The sequence below is a fragment of the Miscanthus floridulus genome, chromosome 18 (assembly GCF_019320115.1).
Source record: "Miscanthus floridulus cultivar M001 chromosome 18, ASM1932011v1, whole genome shotgun sequence".
NCBI classification, from domain to species: Eukaryota; Viridiplantae; Streptophyta; class Magnoliopsida; order Poales; family Poaceae; genus Miscanthus; species Miscanthus floridulus.
The window spans coordinates 18,061,941-18,084,808 of record NC_089597.1 but is presented as its reverse complement, the minus strand read 5'-3'; the positions used below and the strand labels follow the sequence as shown (position 1 = coordinate 18,084,808).

At 41.4% G+C, this 22,868-nt stretch overlaps 1 protein-coding gene, 1 long non-coding RNA gene and 1 pseudogene across 2 annotated transcripts; 1 reads left to right on the top strand and 2 right to left on the bottom strand.

The window, feature by feature from the left end:
• LOC136523379 (mitogen-activated protein kinase kinase 3-like) overlaps nucleotides 1-22,868 on the bottom strand; it is a 45,615-nt pseudogene that overhangs the window by 20,991 nt on the left and 1,756 nt on the right.
• LOC136519693 (uncharacterized) lies at nucleotides 9,725-11,370 on the bottom strand. Its single transcript, XR_010775021.1, has 3 exons — nucleotides 11,295-11,370; nucleotides 11,075-11,210; nucleotides 9,725-9,821 (listed from the first exon to the last, which is right to left on the bottom strand). It is a non-coding gene; the product is annotated as an uncharacterized lncRNA (long non-coding RNA).
• Nucleotides 14,035-21,928, top strand: LOC136519501 (caffeine synthase 3-like). The gene is made up of 4 exons (XM_066512887.1): nucleotides 14,035-14,121; nucleotides 20,755-21,165; nucleotides 21,252-21,497; nucleotides 21,584-21,928. Exons 1-4 carry the CDS (start codon nucleotides 14,035-14,037, stop codon nucleotides 21,926-21,928), a joined length of 1,089 nt encoding a protein of 362 aa, XP_066368984.1.

Here is a 22,868-nt window from a genome sequence, read left to right as displayed (position 1 = left end):
TCGATGTCCTACCGATGTCCATTAAGGTGTTAAGCGTGTTACCGCACATATTTTTAGTAATGTGCATTGGATCAAGACAGTGGCGTACACTCAGCACTGCCCTATAAGGTAGTTTCCAGAAAACTAATTTTTGTCTTCTAGACGCTCCCATCAGGCGCTGCTACTGCATTATCCCCCTTCCCAAGGACAACCTCTAGTTTGTTGACTTCTCAAAGTATCATAGGCCCATCTTGATATTTTGGAGGTAAGCGTTTCTCAATAGTCCCATCAAAATCTTTTCTGTTCCTACGGTAAGGGTGATCCTTAGGTAGGAACCTATGGTGTTTCATATAAACTATCTTTGATTTCTTTGGTAGATGTACCATATCGGTGTCGTCCAAGTACTCGACACATCCAGTATAGCCTTTTGTCTTCTCTCTGGACAAGCAACCTCGACCTGGTAGGTTGGTGATTATAGCGATAAGTACTGCCTTGATCATGACATGTTGCTTTTTGTACTCATCCCAAACAACCTCCACACCCTTTTCAAACACCTCCACTAGTTCATTGATCACTGGTTCCAGAAACACATCGATGTCATTCCTAGGTTGTCTTGGCCCTTGGATCAGTAGTGGCATCTAGAGGTATGACCGCTTCATACAGAGCCAAGGTGAAAGGTTGTATATATAGAGCATCACTGGCCATGTGCTATGATTGCTTCTAACCTGGTCGAAAGGATTCATCCCATCTGTGCTCAAACCAAACCAAAGGTGCCTAACCTCTCCACTGACGTTCTTATAGAACATAGTATTGATTGTCCTCTAGTCCTTCCCATCGGTGGGATGCCTCATCATCGTATCTTTCTTACGCTTCTTCACCATGCCAGCGCAACAGCTTGGCTTGACTTTGCACATGCAAATAGCCTATACACCCGAGGAGCTATAGGGAAATACCAAACGACCTTCATGGGACCTCATCTGGTCTTGGTATCCGTCATCTAACTGGCCCTTCCTTGTACCAGTGGAGCTTCACACTTGGGGCACTGCATCCTAGTCTTTGTATTTGTCTCTATGGTACAATATGCAATCATTGGAACACGCGTGGATTTTTTCAACCTCGAGGCCGATGGGGCAGATCATTTGCTTGGCCAGGTATGTCCTTTTCTAGGCAACTCATTTTTTTCTAGGAGCATTTTTCTTATTATACCTAACAACTGATCGAAGCCTTTATCGCTCAATCCGTTTGTCGATTTGAACTTCTAATAGCATGATGTCAGCATCCAATTTGCTCATTGGACAATTCTTATACAATGGTGTTTTACCATCTTGTCTCATTTTCTCTTGCTTTCTCAGTTGTCTTTCACTAAGACAACTGGTCTCTACATTACGTAGCAGCTGAGAAATGCCATCGTTATCCTCGGTGTCATCAGCTAGCGTGTTCCTAAACGTATCATTAATTGTGGCCATAGGTTCTGTGTTGACATCGGGTTCCTCATTAGCATCGTGGATGGCTACGTTAGGCATGGCCACATCATTATCATTTTTCTGCAGAACATTCACACCAACCTCGCCATGTATAGTCCATATCGTATAGTTTGGCATGAACCCCCTAGTAATCTAGTGCATTCGTACAGACTCAATTTGAGCCCATTTCCTTTGATTCATTCAATCTTTGCATGGGCAAAAGATAGGGTTCCCATTCCTAGCTTGGGCTTTGGCATTGGTGATAAACTAGCTGACGCCATGTATGTACCGCTTGTCCATTCGGGACAGTTGAATCCACTCTCGATCCATCTCTACACAAAAAATATTGAGACAGTAATTATAGAGAAATTAATAAGAAGTCGAGGTTCATGAACAACAATTGTCACTATACCACAGCCAATCTGTAACGACTCCAAATCGGTAGCTATAAGTCATTATAGCGACCGATCTTCGATCGCTATAACTTTATAGCGACCGATGTATAAGTAGTTGTAAGTGGCGTCGCTATAAGTCTATAGCGACCGACAGGGTTTATAGCGATCGATCGTTGGACGCAAATATTTATAGCGACCTATGATTTGTTACATGTTTTAGCGACCAATGATTTGAGGATATCAAATTTTTTAGCAACCAATGATCGGTCGCTATGAACTGGCACAGTTATGTATAATATTATTAATTTCATATTAACTAGATTTCAAACCTAATAAACATAGCTGCCCACAACACTCATCAAGCATATTATCTGATAAAGGTATCTCTCAAGTCTTCATTTAAGCCAATATTTAGCAATACATCAAGTTCTATCATCTTGATCCATGATAGGTCATTATTACAAAAGGAAAAACACACATACAACCTAGCTAGGTCAAATGGCGGGCACAAGTCATATGTTTGCTTGCACAATCTAACTAGATTCACTATAAAATGCCTCATCTCCATCAAAAGCAAAATGTCATCTGTTGGCTTCCTGGTGACAGCATCATGTACACCTCCAAGGCCTTCCTCAACCTGAAACATCAAGAAGGTAAGGACATACAGTAGCAACTGAAATATATAGACAGTGAGACTGATGTTACTAATGCATATTATATTCATAGGACAGAAATCTTTAGATAATGACATTATTTCACACTCTTACATTGTCATGAAAAGGTAAGATCAACTGTCAATAGGCATATTCATCGACAAGGGAACAGTTTAAGATTTAAATGTGCACTCACTCCACCAATCAGTTAGCACACGCACTTTGCGATGTGGTTGCAAGAGAAAAGTTCACTGATGGTGCACCCGTGCTGAAATGAAACAAGTTCTTTACCATGTAATATGTACTCCCTATTCATGATTTTGTACCCAGTTCGCTATCGAGCAAGATTACAAGAACAAGTACAAAATTCAACGCGCAACAAGTAATTCTATGCACAAATCATGCACAATCGCAGTCGACATGATCATGCAACTTATAACTGACAAACCCAGACCAAGGAAGTACAGCAACTAAAGCAGCAGCCAAGCAATTTGAAGCAAGGACAGGAAAGCTAGACAAGACAGCCCATCTACTCTGACTTGAGTGACGCTCGCAAGAATAGCCTGAATCACTAAAGCACCAGGGAACCATGTGACTGATCCTACTCCTGATCCTACCATTGCAATTCTACCAGCGGTGACAGATTCACATGTTTGAGGTATAATAAACTATGCAAAGAAAAGCTTAGTATACTAACAGTTATCTAATTTTAATTTTGAGCCGCTAATATTTGAGGTGTAATTAACTACCACAATTCAGCAAAAATACAATGATTGGTTCTGCATTCTGTGTTGGAACACCACTTTTTTTGTATGAGTTTTGATATATACTTCATCTCGTCGAGGGGGGTGTCCTAGCTCATGACCCTACAAGTGTTTTAGCTTTTAGTATAAATAATCTGCAGAAAATACCTATGTAAGAAAGTGAAAAAAATAACTATACCAATTCATGTCTAGAACGAGCAAAGCTCTTGGTGCCTGATGTATGATGTATGGCCAACTTAGCATGATTCGCTTTGGCAATTTCCGTGCGAACCTAAGTGATAAATTATTAGATTATGCACAAATAGACGTATATAAGTTCCACAAGCATATAATAAAGTTTAATATCAACAAGCCTTACTTCAAAGTCAGGAGACATCCAATGAGTTATGAGATACTCCCAATCACTATCATTAACTCTATCACCATACTTTTTCTTTAGTTGCTCATCTGTTAATATATCATTAAAATAGTGCTTCTTCAAATTTGCCTTAAGTTCCTTCCATTTCTTTCCAGCAGTATTTAAGACCCAATACATACCATCAGCATGAATATCATATTTAGCCTGATTTTCCATGGAAAAATGCATAATCAGTTTCAATATAGGTCACTGAAGTTTCAAAACAGTACGGTTTTGTAGCAGATAACAGCCATTACACATACTGTAGTACATTGAGCAGGAAGATGTACCATCAAGTCTACCATAATATCAAAAATGATGGAGGGAATATAGCCTCAAGAAGGCTCAAGGTTTCAGCTATATCAGCCTCTAGACTGTCCATATCACTTCTTCGAATGACAGGTAAGCAAAGTTTCTTGGAAAAAACACTTATACGAATCACTCCTGCACTGACCATTTCAGGCAATATTTTTCTCACAGCAAGGGGCAGCAAGTGTTGAATAATAATGTGGCACTCATGACTCTTTAGCCCAAATATCTTTTTCTCATTAACATGGATGCTTGTGTCGTATATTAGATACAAAATCATCAGGAAACTTGACCCCTTTTAGTATTTCACAAAATAATTTCTTCTTATCGGGACTCATTGTGTATGGTGCAGGTGGTAAATAAAATTGATCATCAACTTCAACAGGGTGAAGATCACTTCTAATACCTAGAGCTTGAAGGTCCAGATGAGAATTCAAATTGTCCTTGGACTTTTCAGTGGTGCCCAGGAATGTGTTAATTAAGCTTTCACTCACATTTTTTCCTATATGCATGACATCAATATTTGTAAAGTTATTGGTTTTTACGTAGCATTATCTTCAATCCATGTTTTATCCATGTTCAACCTTCACACAAGACATCAACCAGATTTCAATATGAAATAAAAAATATATCATAAGCACTTAAATAGTCGCATACTTCCACAACATGGAAAAAGAGCAGCAACAGCTAGGGAAACAGAAACCTACCGATACAAACTAGTAGAGCTGCTGAGCACGTTCAAATGCCTTCCCAAGGCGTCCAACTACATGTGGAGCAGCAGCAATTACAATATCGTGAGGTCAGACCGGTGCATATATTAGAAGGGTCATGTCCAGCACAGTTCAATACTACGATAGCAATGCAAGCAGCTAGAAGCAATCAATCTGGTGTAGCTCGATCTAGACTTAGCTGGTATATACCAATAAGTACACAAGTACCGTATAAGTCATAATATAATTGATGAAAGCTTGGTTCCTGTTTAACCATTTCACCTAAAAATTCACCAAGGTTTTTTTATATGTAAAATTAGAAAAACATACGAACCAGAAAAAATTGGGATAACAATCATATAATTTCTTCAGCTATACCATCCTAGTGAGACTGGAGATGGAGAGCAGGGCAGCCGTACATACTCAGGGATGGAAGGGAAGGGAGCGGGACGGGGATGGAAAGGAAGAGTACGAGTACCTGCTCGTGTACGCTCGATAGAGAGGGCGGCGGCTGAGACGATAGGGTGGGCACGACGGCTGCGGAGGCTTGGGCGAGCACGACGGACCGGATGACGGCCGCAGCAACGGGGACGGCGGCCGTAATGGCGGGGAGGCGGCCGCGACGGCAGGGACGGTGGCTACTACGGCGAGCATGATGGCCGCGGCAGGGATGGCACCCGCGAGCTGAGTTCGTGAGCGGCGCGTTGGTGTCGAGTTGAGTCCGTGAGATTGAGAGGGATGGCGGCTGAGCTAGGGTGGGTGGTGCTAGAGATAGGGTTTTGGATGACACTATAACAGGTGGGCCACGCAAATTTCACTGCGCGCGAGTGGGCTGGGCCGAGCGCACCAAAGTGAAACCAGGCTATAGCGACCAATTATTGGACCCTAACATGCATTTTTAGCGACCGATTGTCCCAGGAAACTACGGAATATATACACCAACCGATTATCGGTCGCTACAAGTAAAAATAGCGACCGATACTCCGTTGAAAATTTGTAGCGACCAATGGTTGGTTGTTAATACTATGTTTTAGCAACCGTTGTCCAATGCTAATTGTTGGTTGTGGTATAGTGTGTAGCTTGAAAGTACCATTTATTCTACACTTATTTAATTTAGTCACCTCATTTTTAGAAAACATTGTTGTACACTAATTATTGAAAAATTGAAATTGGTAGCCCTGGCCATATAAATTGAAAATCGTAGCCCCATAAAAAATAATTATTGCACAATAACGAAGAACAATTATTCTACTCGATGCCACATAAAAATGGAGACACTAATTTAAAAAAAAAGACTAAAATTGGAGATATGACCATGAACAACAATGTAGCTCCAAACAATGTATTGGCAGGTGACACATGGATTAATTTGCTCACCAAAATTGTAAAAGAATCTACTCTACTCTAATCAAGAACTAATTATAGCATCACATACTAACCATGATCTTGACCACCATGTAATTAGCTTGGATTTTAAATGTGTTCAAAGACACTAACCTTTTGGATGATGGATTCACCACAATTTGCTTCGAAGCCTTGCACAAAGTCCAATTGGAAAAGTGCTCTCTAGAATGGAGAAAGAACTAGAATGAGAATCAAGCAATGTAGCCATCAAAACAGCGCTAATTAAGCTACAAAATCAAAGGAGTGGATGCTTGTTACTAACCTTAAAGAAAAAGATCAAGCCATTCTTTTAAATCCAAGAGCTAGCTTCACGGTGAAGAACAGCCGCAACAATGGAGGGAGCGGCCCAAACGCGCGCCTCTGTGCTCGGAATGGAAGAGAGGAGGAAGGAGAGCACGGCGCCAACTTTTTGTACTGCTATTTTATCACCGTCGGTTCTTGGCTCAAACCGACAGTGATAGCACCAAATCACTGTCGGCTCTTGGTTAGAACCGGCAGTGATAAGTGGCCGCCAACTCACTGCCGGTGAAAGCCACAAACCGGTAGTGATGTGGTCCTTCACTGCCGGTTTTAGCTCAGAACCGGCAGTGAAGGTACATCACTGCCGGTTCTCACAAATCCGACAGTGATGAGGCCGGCAGTGATGTCCAAATCTGTAGTAGTGATAGTTAGTGATTCAATGGAATCACAATTGATTGTCCAACGGAGTAATACATATTCAAGTAATGCTTCACAATAACAAGTGAAACTAATCATTAGAGCCTTATTTGATGTCTCCCATAAGAAATTTGCCATTATGACATCAATATGTGACCTGGTGTTATAGGGTTTAAATACTTAGTATCTCAATATCACACTAAGGACATGTCTCAATTATTTAATAGTAAATAAAGATCTTTTTGGCTCCATATAGATTTCTATGGATACCCGGTCTAACTCCCACCTAGTGGTGTTATTGGAGTCGCGCTACTTTAAAGCTATAGCAAGATATCTGCAAGTGCAATATTAGGCCTGTTGCGTTTTGCAAAATACATTAGCGTTTGATGGCACTATGGTTTCCATCTTAGGGTCCTGAGTGATGGATATTGATCCAATTTGACCATGAGTGTTGATGGATATGATTATCTAATATCATTTGGATACGAGTTGGTTGTTGGAGACCGTAAAAGATAGAGGGACATCCCACACTTGAACCAAGACATGAAGATATGTGATAGATAGATGATAGAGAGAGAAGACATAACAAAAATTATTGTAAAAACTATCCACTGGGAAAATAGTTTCTATGAGTAGTGTCTATATAAATTAATAGACATAAAAACTACATGTGGCTTCTAGCATTGGGATTACCCTAACAAGCTTCTCTAGTGCAAAGGGAACAAATTTAAGTGTCTTTAGCTTCTTAAGTCAGCCTTGTGAATAATGCACGCGCACTGCACACACATCCACAAGCGTGTCTCCAATAAATTAAACCCACTGTAAACACACTTAAGCTTGTTTGAATTGGCACTCAGAACTACTCTACTAGATTGACTAAAAACCAATCCCCTTTTCCTATATCAAACAATAGAAGGGATTGAAGCAAGAAAAATATACTCTCCTTTCTCTAAAAAAAATCTCAAACACTCAAAATATCTCCTCTCTCTGTCAGAAAAACAGGAACATCTAGTGATTTTTCTCAATCCTATTTCTCGATCCCTTCCTCTCCCACTGACGGTGTGGACCCATGCTACCAAGCACGCATAGGAACCGCATCGTCGGGAGGTCCGCTCCCGCTGGCCACCATCTGACGGCAGGTAGGCGTGCATGCCACCTTGCACACACACGCATGGCACTACTGTCGTCGCGCAGAGCGAGCTGCTGCAGCCGCACCCCCACACCTCCAACTGTGGTGCCATGCCTGATGCCTCCCTGTGCTAGGCAGGTGAGGTCCTTTGCAAGAGACCGCTACTATAAGAATCCTGTTAATCCATGATGGAAAATTTTCGTCACGGATCACTGAAAAACCGTCAGTAAACAGCATCTGTGATGGTTTCAGAAATCATCACGGATTGAGCATCATGGATTGACATGCGTGACGGTTTGTCGAAAACCATCACGGATTAACATAAACGGTGACGGTTTTAAACCATCACGATAGAGCCCGAGGCCTAGTTAGTCTAGCCCGAACCCATTTCCTGTGACGAAAAATAACCGTCATGAATCAATTGCCACATCAAAGATACACAAGCTCATTTGTTAACAGGCCAGAATCAAAGATGGGCCACGTTTGGCCCAATTTCAGCCATTTTCGCATCAATTTTTCAGCCATTTTCACAAGCCCATTTCAGCATATTGCAACCCAAATTCATCACTAATTTTTAGCCCACTTTTCAGTCCACTACTACAGCACATATAGCCCATATACACAGCCCATTTTTGAACATTCAGCCCATATACACAGCCCACACACAGCTCAAATAATTACTGTTGCAACAATATACACAGCCCACACATTAAATAAAATAATACACAGCCCACACATTAAATAAAATAACTCATATTTCCATCCAACAATATATCACATAAATTTGCAACCAACATCAGATTACAAGTATTCATCCAACAATAGTTAACATATAGAAGTGCATAAAGCCATATAGTTTACCATGGCACAAGCCAACAACACAGAATGCATAGAAGCCCAGCAGCTTGATGCATGTAGCAGCAACAGCAAAATGCGAGCAGCAGCAACAAAATATATACCACCATGTATCGCTTAACTTGATCGAAATTGACTTGACACAAGTTAGCAGCAGCAAAATGCATCAAGTTAGCAGCACCAATAGTTACTGTTCAACTAAAAATCTAGAAGAACATGTCCAACTAAAAAAAAGACAGTTGCGGTTACAATAACAGCAGTAGCTTATTACAATAACACCAGTAGCTTGTACCAAATTATACAAAGACAAATCTAAAAAATAGCAGCAGTAGCTTGTTACAATAGCATATGCAGTAGCATGTTACAAATAGCTTAATATGGTGGTTAATAGCAGCAGAAGCTTAATATTTTTTTTATGATAAAGGAACCTTTATTGATTAGCAGCAAGCTGCTGCAACAAGGGGGAACCACTCCTGGTTTACATCATACAAAGCCTCATGAAGAGGACATCTACAAATATGTTCGGAACTGATACATGTGAAAACAGCAAGGCTACAATTATCTGGTGAGGCTCTAAAGGCTTGGGAAGATAAAATATGCTTAATATTGTCATCACAAGAGCACAGCATGTTAAAAACACAATATTCTATAAACTTATCCTTACATTAGAGCAGCAGCATGACAAGTAGTTGTGTTCTTACATAGCATTAGAGTTAGATTGAATTAGGAAGGGAAGAAAAACAAGTTAAGACTTGACAACATGGAGGAATTAGGACCTTAGAATTCTCATCGTCAATCAAATCTCCTTCATCTAAGCCAACTAATAATTGTTGCATATCAGAAGCTATTTTTCACTAAGCCAACTACACATATGTAGAAAATTTGGTTGTCTAATGTATAACCATTTTTCAGATTAAACATTTGGAATAAATAAGAAATAATTATACTTCAGGTGTTATAAATATGAAAATTCTAATAATCAGAGGACACATAATACTCATTTGGCATTCTATTCCATCGCAGATACCTGTACAAAAATCTTCAAGACCTCTATTGCTGCTGCCACCAAGTTTAACTTAACATAAATCATCGCTGAGAGAAAGTACCTGTACAGAATTTATCCAAATTAGCCAATAAATCTGAAATTTACCCACAGCCGAACTGCACTACTGCTACTGTACTGAACCAAGGAAAGAAACAACTAAGCTGAAGTTAAAGGTTTTAAACTAACTAAACTGATAGCTAAAAGAACATGGTAAAACTATTACTAAGGTACCAGCATGCAACTAAGTGTGCCTGCAAGTGACAATTACCTTCACTGTTGCATTCCAAATAAGATAATCGAGTTGCTGAAAGTAACATAAACAGATCCAAACTCTGTAGTTGTAGAGCTGATCAAGGTCGAGAAAGTAGATAGCTACAGCAATTGTTGTTAAAGAATAGCTTATGTTGTTGATATGAAAATCAAGGCTGCCAGCTGCCAGAACAAATTGTTGCTCACTAACGATAGGCTGACTTGCTGCACTAGAACAAATTCAGAGCAAAAGCCAGGCACGCACTAGAGAAGAAACTACAGAGCTGTCGACAGAGACCCAGAACAACCAAGAAATCAAGAGCAGCTAAAGCTGCAGGTGCTGGTTTGCACCGAACAGCAGCTTTGAGAGAGCACGCCCAGACGCCCAACACCAGAACATACACTGGTCAGAAGCACAGAGCAAAGACAGCAGCTTGAGTGCTAGAGAAAATTGACAAACTAACCAAATCAATTCCCATTTCTCTTCTACTTAAGCTAAATTGGCACAATAAATTATGTAACAAAGAAGAAAGCATCCTCAAGCAATGCTTTTTATATACATGCCAATCATAGACTGATAATATTATGTTCGTCATTTATATTTATGATTGTTTATCAAATATTCCCTTAGCATATGTGTTAAAAATAAAAGTGCAAAGGCAAACACAAGCTGCAGACATGAAGCAAACAATTGCTTTTCATAGATAAATTACTTGCTGCCTTAACTCAAACAATAGTAGCCTAAGTTCATCACTCCAATACACTAAGTCCCTACAGTTAAGAGCCATGAAAAAATGCTAACCACCTTTTCTAATGTAAAACACACGGGCTCTAACCAGATTACTTCAAACCTAGTACCATTTTCATATAAAATAAAACTTCTATGCTGAAATCTGTCTCATGTAACCTCAACTTTTCCTGGAAACAAAAGAGCAAGTTGGATAAATACTAAATAACAGACCCTACTTAAGGTCATATAGACTATAGATGACATTATTCTTCAAATCATAAAGAAATCGACAAATTACTACTTGGAACTCCTAAGTAGCCCTACACAATTGTTACCCAATCTTTTAGGTGCCAGACAGATTAGACGGAGGAAAGTGCCTGTGCACAACAGCAATATATCAACGCCATTGCCATGAGCGCACCTAACAGCCAGCACCAACATGCCTTTTCGATTCCCCCTCCTATGGTGCACCTGCAACAAATCCAAACCGGCCCCAAGCACCACCGCTCAAATCTGACCCAAAAATCGATTGCAAGAGAACGAAGTGCTGCTCACCTGGGAGCTGATGGCCAAGAGGAGAGACGCAGGGGCCAGCCAAGGCCAAAGTAGATCAGAGCCACCACTGTCACCAAAATCCCCATGGTCGTCCCACTCAGATCCACCTGCGCGTGTTGCTGCTGCACTTCCATACGCTCTCGCCTAGGGTTTCGGTGTAGCGACCTCGGGCATGGGTGTGCGGGCACGCAGGCGCACAACGGCAGGCCTCCGTCGCTCCGAGGGCCGGGGTGGAGCGCCGCCCTCGGCCTCCTCCATGCTGGGATGGTCGTTGTGCCAGGGGATGGCTGTGCCCGGGGAAGAGAAGGGAGGCAGCCTAGATGGGAGAGGGTTGGGAGCGGCGGCCGGCGGAGAGGAGGGGCAGCTGTTGTTAGGTTAGGCCTCTGTATATGCAAGCGGGTTTTGGATATGGGCTGGATATCCTAGGTTGCAAATCCTGTTAGTGACGTTTCCTGAATCCATCACAGTGAATCCGTCACGGATTAAAGGATTTCTTGTAGCTGCCAACATCGTAAGAAGGAATAGCCCGCAACGGGAAAAGAGAGAAGAGAGGAGGAAGAGATATTTTTCACCACTGATTTGTGTGGGTCCCATATATTAGAGAAAATTTTGTATTTGGCCCTAAAAATAATGCTCCTTTCTTATTTGACATCGAAACTGAAAATCTTTCCTATATGTCCTGAACTCGAGTTTTTCTTTCCTATTTGACACTTCCGTCAGTTTGGATTGTTAACGGTGTCAAGTCCTATGTGAAAAGTCCGTTTTACCCCTAGAGTTTCTTACTAATCCTGGCATTTCATGGTTAATATTGCTATCTTTTATGAATGTTTTTATCTTAAACTGCAATGTTTCATAAAAGATAGCAGTATTAACCATGGAATACCAGGACTAGTAAAAAACTTTAGGGGTAAAATGGACTTTTCACATAGGACTTGACACCGTTAACAACTCAGACTGACGGAAGTGTCAAATAAGAAAGAAAAACTCGAGTTCAGGACATATAGGAAAGATTTTCAGTTTCGATGTCAAATAAGAAAGGAGCATTATTTTTAGGGCCAAATACAAAATTTTCTCCATATATTAAGGGCTGAGGCTTTCTCAATCAGCTAGAGCATATATCCCCTATACTCTGAAATTTAGTTTTCTCAACCTCCTACTTTGAGAAGAATTTAAACTCTGAGTATACTAGAATTTAAGGAAAATAGGAAAGGGGATCTGGTGGAGTTGCTCTAATCTCATAAGTCAGCCAGTTAGGTAATCAAAATGTCACCAACTTGAGTTAACCAGTTATAAGTGCAAACAAATTGTACAATTAAATGAGTCAACCAATAAAGTTAATACCTTTATTTTGAAATACAATGGATCCAAATTTATCAAAAGTCAAACTACTGGTCTGAATTTATCAAAAATGAAATTATCCTAAATTTACTAACATCTATATAACATCAAGGAGACAACTTATAAAAATGTATTTCATCATCTATCTAACGATCATTATTTGGTGGTATCGTAAATGTTATTGTTTTCCTTCTATAAATTTTGCTGAACTCGGTACAGTTCCGCACGTAGGCAAAAGAAAAATATCACATTTCGAGACAGGGGAGTGCAAAATACACGGACAACATTTGATCTACTGCTTTCAGGAGTGTTCAGCCCGGTGTGGAAGTGGAATCGATAAGAACGAGCCCATAAAATGACAAGAAGAGTCTCATCTAGTTAAGGATGGATTCGGATCGGATTGAGACGGATATGGATTCAGATACCACTGTTAACCACATTTTAATTCAAATTCGAATACGAATACTGATACTGTCGAATACTAATGTAAAACGGATATCTCGAATTCGGATTCGAATTCCGATATCCACTTTATTTCGAAGATAACATATATCTATTTGCTTATCGATAGTTTCATAGTATAATAAAATCATTATGGATGAAGGAATTTAATATATAGCTATATAACACGGTGGATAAAGACAACTACCAAAAATATTTTAATAATTAAATATATAAAATATAAGAAAATAAGAGATAATTTATTAATTACTAAATTCAAATGAATAAAAATAAATTGTAGAAGTATATAAATAAAATAAAATACTAATTAATACTATTAGCCATATTATAATTAATTAAACTTTAGATTTATATATCGATAATAATACTAAAATTACATTAGCTATAGATAACTTTTAAATAATGGTACATATCATCTGTTATATTACAATTATTATCATTTACATAGTTAATTAGTCATAATTATAAGATTTAGATGGTTTTAAAATAATTTGTATTTCACAGAAACGGATAATATTAGATATTTCTCATTTTGGTTGGATACGGATATGGAATTGGATAGAGAATAATCTTCAAAAACGAATATGGATACATCCATTCAACATAAATCGAATACGAATACGAATACAGATATCCTTTTTAAACTAAAAAGGATATGGATATCGGATGTTTCTGATATCTAGACATCCAGATCCATCCACTTCTAGTGCCGTGGAGAATAGAGATACGGTATCTGAGAAGAAGATGGCTGCATGCAGTTGACCCACTAGTACACATTTCTGCAATCCGAGTTCAACTATAAAGACCAGTAATCCTCAACGTACGTCTGACATGTTGCCTTGCTATCTGTTGGATTTTGGCAACTACATACTGGTTTAGTTTGGTGGTGCTGTGCAACCGTCGTGCGAAAACTGCGTGAGGGAGAGACAGAGCGGACGCCATGGCAGCCGGACTAGTAGTGGAGGAAACTCTGCACATGGTTCCTGGAGACGGAGAGACAAGCTACGCTCGCAACTCCACTGTTCAGGTAACCATGTATCTTTTTGAGCGTCTCTTTTTGGTCTAATTATTATGCTATTTGAATCGTCTTGTGTCTGTCATAAAATGTGACCACATGGATTCATCAATTAATAACTGAATTTAACGCGAGAAGAGATGGGCAATGGAGAACTTGATATATCACAGCCCATGGCTCTTTGTTTGTTTCATTCCAGAAAGGACCTTCTTCAGGCTTATTCTTATTCCTGTCAAAGCCCCCCAATTTAAGAGGACTCTTCGAGACACTGTCAGATACATTTCATATAGTTTGGAGAACAACTGCACGACTAAAAATAAATTAGTTTTGCAACCACCGAAAACTAGTCGTAAACATCCCGAAAAAATAAAGGAGCCGCACATCCGGACATCTTAAGATGCCAGCTTCCGAATCAATGATTTTTTGAGACGACGGTCATCTTAGGACGTCTGTCTCCATAAATGATTTTCGGAGATGGGCGTTTTCCTAGGCCTCCCTAAGCATTTACGGAGGCAGTCGCTAGGTGTGCCCGACTCCGAAAATGATTTGATCATGTGTCCTAAAATCATTTTTCAAGTAGTGCACGGCAAGCATTGTGTTGTTCATAGGGGTCGGACCTCCGGTGGCTTAAGCACTCAAAACACTCAGGAACACGAGAGATTTATCCTGAGCACTACATCCAGTAGTTTCATGCTCTTCGTGTTAGGAATCACTATGCCAGAACACACAATCACTGCTGGACCATCACGGCCGATTATGGTGGAGCCGATAGTGATCAGGATATCAATGTTGGTTTGTGACTTCAACTAGCAGTGATAGCACAACTGGTAGTGATAGGTGAACTATCACTACCGGTTCGTGGCTCTAACTGGCATCGGTAGACATGGTACTATCACTACCGATTGAAGCCACGAACCGGCAGTCATAGGTCCACCCATCACTGCTAGTGTGTGGCCACGAACCGATAGTGATAAACTATTTTCCATAAAAAATCATATTTTTTTCTTATGACATCGGATTAAGATATACTTTATGTCAAAGTTATAGAATTTAAAGAGATAAAACTTTATGGTTGACAGCTTTTTCATTTGAGATGATTTACAAGTTCAAGAGTTCTCATATCATATTTGAGATGGTTAGCAATGTCGAATGGAGATGAAGTCAACATCAAATTTGTAACACTCGACGAGATCTACAACTTTGCAGTTAACAACTTCTTTATTTGAGATTGTTTGAAGTGTCATATATACAATATAAGATTTAAAATTGTGTAATTAAAAGAACAACATCAGCTATATAGTCACATGTGTTGCATCTTATTATTGCCCGTTGTAGACCCAACAGTGATGAGGGTGTCGATTGTCCACCGCCGAAGCCAAATCCGACAGTAATAGGGGGTTCTGACCTAGCAGTGATTATGAAATCTGGTGTACTGAATGCTCCAACCAAAGTTATTACAATGGAGGAATATATATAGAGAGAGAGAGTGGTAGGGGGTAGCACTATGTTGATTTAGGGTTCTTGGTGAGATCGTCCGATCGGGTCTCGGTCCGATTGCCCCCTTCTGCGAGAGCCCATACCTTCCCTTATATAGTGAGGAGGGCATGGGGCAGTACAAAGCGAATGGTTCTTCACCTAGGGCTTCTCACCTTGGGCTTCGGTCTTCTTCTTCATGGCGCCGTCGATCCTTCTTTGTATTCTAGCTAGGGGCCAACAAAACCATAACCACTTCCTAACACTTGTGCTGCAACCTGGTGTGGCAGAACCGCCTAATCTAATGCCTCCCAGTAGTACTCGTCTTCTATTAGACACTAAGTACTCAAGGGAGCACCAAATTACGCAGTTCTGTTGGGCACACCCCAGGGGAGAACCCGAAAATCCATTTTTTGCCATCAGGATCACAAATGAGAGAATAAAACTTACAACATTCTTAAGCCATTTCTTACATTACTTTTAATACAACATTAGAGTATAATATTTATGGTTATAACAGCAGAATGTAATCATGTTATCAGAGTTATGAACAATTTAATTTAACAGCGGAAAATAAACATGTGAACAGAGTTACCGCAAAATTAAACATCTATTTATGACGTGATGAAATATTGATATATAAACTACGACAACAAATTATAAACTTTCATTTAATAAAATATTTGGTGAGAGTTATAAATAAAACTATGATCACAGCGTAAAGGAATCCTCTCTGAGCCCACCAAGAGGGATCCACACACAAGGGTCAGCTCTAGAATCCACCTGTCACTTGCAACAGGGAGAAATAAAACCTTAAGTACTCAATTATATTCAGCAAGACTTACTCGACAGGAAAAAACAAAAGACTCCAATGATATGCAAGGCTATCTGGCTTGTGGGTTTATTGCATCTGCAGAAGCATTACTAAATGTGCGTCCTTATATTCGATTTTATTAGCAGTCATCATTAGTTCATTAAGTAACCATTCTATGCAAGCACATATGCTACTTTCAAGCAGGTGGTAAGTAATCTGATTTCCTTTTTTCATCTTTTATCTTCCAGTTCTTACTACGTTGCTAGACTGTAGACAAGCCATACCGGAACACCGACGATTCACGAATCAATGTGCCTAGTTGGGTACCCTGAAACACACGCCCCGCTTGTACCCCGGGTACAAGCAGTACCAACCCATTACCCTCCTGTCACGGGGTCTAGGTCTCCGTCCAAACTGGGACTCCAAGCCTCTGCCCTTGAGTCTCGGACTCAATGCGATGCAAGAACCTCCACCCAAAAACGACCCTGATAGTCGGTCCAGAAAGAGCCAGAACACATGACAAGAGAGTAACAAGTCTTTCTTGCGTCTATACCCAAGTATGTGCTCGAGATAATAAGTCTGTGACCTGTCTAGAACCCAATGCAACGACCGGTCCTTAACCGACACAGACAGGGAAAATAGTGTAACTAAGCTATGCCCCATTGGTCACAGGACACAACCTCTTACATCCACCAATACCTAAACCATATCCCTGCCCGGTCTCTATTTTTCCTTTCACCATTTATATATTCCAAGTGATAATAATACAGTAATATATTTCCTATCTCTCGTGAGTGACAGACAATCACTCAACTTCTACCGGAGTCCTGTAGCATAGCAATCTACACGATCCTGTCGTACTAGTAAGACTCATAGGATAAAGATATATATATATATATATATATATATATATATATATATGCAAGTGGGTTTCATTCAACTCCTTAAAACTTAATGCACAAATATAATTTAAAGTGCAGAAAAGTAGGGGTTATACACCGGGGCTTGCCTGGGTAAGATATATACTAAAAAGTTAGTATCTGCATCTTCAGAGCATCAACCATCATCTAAATAAAAAGCCCATTGCATCATCTCCTAGAGAGAATATCATTACACTATCTTCAGATTCCCAATCATCCTTCAATTGATCTGTTGATCCATCATCGTACCTATATGATATGCATTGATGCAAATGATGCAATAGATAATTAACGAGGCAACAACAACTCTTAAAATGGAGTACATACTACGAACTAACAAGCTAGCTCTAATGACTACCGTACTAATCTACGCATCAACATCGTCGAGAAAGGTGTCATCTCCCAACAAGTGTTTTAGTCATACAATTCCAAGGTGTTTCTTTAAACTATTCTATCGATTTAATCTTTATTCGAAATAGGGCATTATTATCAATCTAGCAAACTAATTACTCTAGAGCTACAAAAATTATAGTGAGCAGCTAATAATATTAGTAATTTACTGTAAAATTTTGAGAGCCAACACTATCACCATTTTCTCACAAAAATTCCTACAAGTTTACATTTTTATAATATTAAGCATTCTAAATCAATTAGAGCAACCCTAGAAACATCTTAAAACTAGGTGAACAAATTATACTAACAAATAGATCCTGATTTTAGGAACCAAAGAAAATTAGTTTCACAATTTTTAGATTCTTATACTATTTTATATTGATTTTACAAGTTAACTAGAAACCTATATTAGAAAAGCATTTAGAAAAATAGAAAGGGCCGGTGGCAAAACAGCCCAGCAGCCGCGCACGCGACCTGTAAGCCAGGCGCGGCCTAGCGGCGCGGTAAAGGGCGCGGCGGCCCAGGCGGGGGAGCCCAGCACGCAAGAGCAGGCCGGCCAAAGGCCCAGGCGGGGCACGCGACCAGCGGCCCAGGCGGGGCGCGGCCCAACCAGGGGGGCGACACTTATGCGAAACTAACCCACAGTCCAGCATGTACTATTCGTATGAGTCACAAAAATTACATTGGGACCCTGGAAAACTTTTATTCTTACCACGCGGTCCCTCTCGTCCTCCATACAAGCAGAGCACGGACAAGAGAATCCGGCCGGTGGCCGATTTTCGGCCGGGGAAGGCACGACGGTGGCGGAGGACTGGTCGCATGGTGCGTGGGACCAACCCGCATCCATGGGTGCCAACAGCATGGAGTGAGGTGGCCCACAGCAGCAGGGCCACGTCTGGTGGCGGCGCGGCATGGCGTCCGGACGGCTCTACAGTGAGGGCACGCCGGCGATGAGGTGCTCCTAGCGCGGGTGGCTACGCGGTGGCGGCGCGCATGCGCGAGGAGGAGGGCGCGGGCCGGGATGGTGGCGTCCATGGCCAGGCGATGGCCACGGCGACGTCGATGACGCCCGATTGGGGCTGCGCCGGCGGAAGAGCGTCGTGGGGCTCCAGCCACGGTAGGTCCGGCGAGGAGGCGCATAGAGGCGAGGGGGAAACGATGGCTGGTGGAGATGCTGGCCCGACGTGAGCTGGATGCGAGCAGCGGGACATCGGCGGTGGTTGCTCGCAGGGGAAACCATTGACGGGCGGGTGGGTGGTACGGCGCGACGACGGCGGGGCACTGCGGACTTGGGCGCGCTTGCGAGAGGTGCCTTGTCACCCCAGAAGCAACAAATCAGATGACTGACTCTGAGCGAGAGACGCACCACGTCGTCTGGCGGTCAGGACGGCAGTGAGGTGCCTTGTCACCCTAGAAGCTGGAACCGACGGACCCTACACGATGACTGCGAAACGGCATGGATGTATGACGGGGTAGATGGATCAAGAGGCGAGGAATGTGCCACGATCACCAACTGCGACGTCACAGCGGCGACAAGAACCAGCGCGCAGCCCACATTCCGACGCGGCTAACCAGCATGAGATTAGGACACGGTAGCGGCAGTGGGACAGCCCGCCGGGAAGCGGTGTCAGCAGCGCTGCCGCAGAGGCGAGGCTGGCAATGAGGCCAGCGTGCAGCAAGGCAGGGACGAGGCTAAGCGTGCACACAGGCGTCCAAGAGTGCGTTGTGTACGTGTGTGGCGTACGTGTGTTTCGTCATTTTCTTTCTTTTTCTTTTACCAAAAAATATATAAATAATTATGAAATTACAAATATGTCATTATTTCTTTATCACTAATATCCCTACCCACATGTATATATTTATTGTATGTTAAACGTATACTTATCTATAGAGACACACTCGAGAAGACATAAGTTTGCACACTACTTTAATTAATATAGCAATCATGCTTATCAAACTAAATACGTGAATGTATATATACCTATATATATCTCTCTATCAGTTTACTAATTTAGACAATTAGCAACGTCTAGGCATAAGAAAAAATTCAACAAAGCTCAAATTTAAATTTGATTCACAAGCTAGATATTTTATTTTCTTCTATTTTTGAGTTCTCGTCTACTCTAATCTCGCTCTAATTTATTATTAACAAGTTAATAATTACATGTTTAGTGCTAAGGGGCTCATGTAACGCTGGAGGTGTTACACCCGGTGCTGACCGCTGGGTGCTGTCTGCCGTAGCGGGGCCTTCCTCGGGTGAGCCTTCTCCTGGCTTCTTTGACACTCTAGGCTCCTTCTGCCTGGGGGTTGCCAAGTGGGCCCGGAGTCCCCAACGTCAGGCTCCGACAGTTCCTTGTCCTGGCGCGTCATGCTCCGGGCTTGACCCTACCGAGGGGGTGGCCGACAATGCTTCGTGACTGTGAAATGGGACAGTAGTGTAGTGCTTTTGCGCCTGTCGGACTCTGAGCGTCTGACAGATTCTGAAGCTGGCTTCTAGCTTGGCTCGGCATGATTGTTAACTCCGAACCGCCGGGACGGCCGTGCGGGTAGTGGCTTGGTCGAGGCTCCCCATAGTGGGGAATTTTCATGTCTTGACTGAGTCCCCGAGCCCCGAGCAATGGCGACTTTGCCTTTCTCAGGCTCGCCCCTCTGACATGGAAGACGCATCCGATGAGTGTAGCCCCTGACCGCAGCATATTTAGAGAGTCAGCCAGGGTTAATCAGACTGTCGCGTTCTTAATGCGGTTCTGGACAGAACTTGAGGCTTCGGACAGCATTTCAGAACTAGTAGTAACTACAAGTGTACTTGCATGCTCGAAACAAGAAGAAAATCTGATGGGGGGAATAACATATTTGGTACAAGTAGTTTGGAAGTTTAGTAGGGGCCTCCGAATGATGATTAATAAATATTTTTATAGATAAAAAAAATATTTTTTGTCAATTTGAAAACTAGAGTATATGTGTTTTCCGTTGATAATTGTAGAAATATTATTTCCTTCTATCCAGATTACTAATGTGAGAATTTTCCATGCATCTACTATCCAGAGTGGGCTGCAAAGCAAGCTAAAGCCAATGATAGAAGAAGCCGTGGCAAGCCTGCTCAAGGACGATGGTGTCACTGCCAACGCATACTGCGGTGGCATGGCGATCGCCGACCTGGGCTGTTCCTCCGGTCCAAACACGCTTGTGCTCGTGTCCACGGCCGTCGACGCCGTCCGCCGCCGCTGCTCGGAGCTCCAGCAGCAGCCACCGGAGCTCTGCATACACCTCAGCGACCTCCCAAGCAACGACTTCAACCTGGTCATCAGGAGCCTGGCCACGTACATAAAAACCCAAGAAAGCTTCAGTCCTCCTGTCTTAACCAGCATCGTCCCCGGCTCATTTCACGGGCGTCTCTTCAACAAAAGTAGCCTTCATCTAGTCTGCTCGACCGCTAGCTTGCACTGGCTCTCAAAGGTTAGTATATATCTCTTCTTCTTTTTTTTATATACGTAGCTTTTTTCTAGATTGCATTAACCGGCCGGAAAATATAACATTAACAGGCACCTGAAGACCTGGTGAGGAACGGAATCCCGTTTTACGACAGGGATGAGAAGGTGAGGCGCGCTCGACGTTCCACAGTCATCAAGGCCTATGCTCGACAGTTTAACGATGACTTCACACGGATCTTGCACATGCGAGCTCAAGAGATGGTTCCTGGAGGCCGGATGGTTTTCTCCCTTCTTGGGCAGAGTGCCATTCTGTTTTTGGAATTCACAAATGCCATCCTACACGAAATGGCGTCAAAGGTATTGTATATGTCAACCATCACGTACGCATATGCAGTTACTAGATATATATTAGTATATAAATATTTGGTGGTGATTATTAACAGGGTTTGATCGATAATGAGAAACTTGGCTCTTTCTACATACCATTGTACGGGCCGTCAGAGAATGAGCTGAGGGAGATAATAGAAGCTGAGGGTTCATTTTCAATCGACAAGATGGCTGTCCATGAATCTCTTGATCAGAATGGCATTGTCGCGCCAGAGACAGCGGCGCGCGCAGTTAGAGCTGTAATGGAACCAATCATAACGCAGCATTTCGGCCCATCTGCAGATGCTATGGACGAGTTCTTAAGGATCACGGAGAAGTTCATCAAGATGTCGCCTCTAGATGAGTTCTCTCCAAGTAAATCCAGCGCTTTCGTTGCTGCGTCCCTCACGAGGAGGACATGATCGACCGCACCGTTTGTTTACAGTGAACAAGAGTTGCAAACTTGCGTATATGTATGTTTGGTAAATCACAGGATTACATGCATGTATAAACTATAATAATGAAATGTTTTGTGGGACAAATTTTAATTAAATCCTGGTGATATAATATCCGGTGTGTTGATCGACTTAGCTTTACGTGCTCAAGTGATATGTTTGAATGTTTCCATGTAATTACTTAGCTTAGGTACTCAAGTGAAATCCAAAGTTTCTAGACATAGTGCATGCAAAAGACGTGCAAATATAATCTTAAGCATGCGATTTGTTAAGAAGTTTAGATTTCACTTGAGTGCGTACGTTGAGAATTACATGGAAAAAGAATGATTTTTGGTAGATGTTTTTTTTATTTTTAGAATACATTTTAGGGCTAAATAGCTTAACTGAAAAGTCAAACATACTACTATGAGAAGAATTTTATTTACAAAACTATAAAGCCTATGATGCTTACAACCAAAATGGATCGTCCTTAGTTTTTAGCATTTATATTTAAAAATTATATTTCTAAAGACTTGTGGGTTCTTCATTTTAGATCGACAAATTTATTAAAAAGCAGTGTAAAAGCTTTGAATGTTTTCTTGGGGAGTATGACTTTCAGGTATTCTGAAACGATTTTCATTAAAAAAATCATTTTCCCGTGGATAATTTTTGTAAACTTCATTTTCCAAGTGGATTATTTTAAAAAGTAGTTCCACAAGAAAACGACAATTTTTTTTCTAAAATTTAGCAGATACAAGGGATATTTTTTAAAAAATTACGAAAATGTATTAAAAATAATAAAAAAAGACCTCTTCGGAATCTAGGGTTTGAAGCCATGATTGGATTAGCCCTTGTTTTTAACTGCTACTGCTGGTAAAGCTACTCTCCATGGAGAGATCGTTAACATCTAGGAGACAAAGCTTGGGCC

Excerpts from the sequence above, each read along its gene's own strand:
- LOC136519501 (XM_066512887.1), top strand. The coding sequence starts at position 14,035 with ATGGCAGCCGGACTAGTAGTGGAGGAAACTCTGCACATGGTTCCTGGA. Across the intron at positions 21,166-21,251 it reads GCTTGCACTGGCTCTCAAAG|GCACCTGAAGACCTGGTGAG; the intron begins GTTAGTATATAT and ends TAACATTAACAG. Across the intron at positions 21,498-21,583 it reads TACACGAAATGGCGTCAAAG|GGTTTGATCGATAATGAGAA; the intron begins GTATTGTATATG and ends GATTATTAACAG.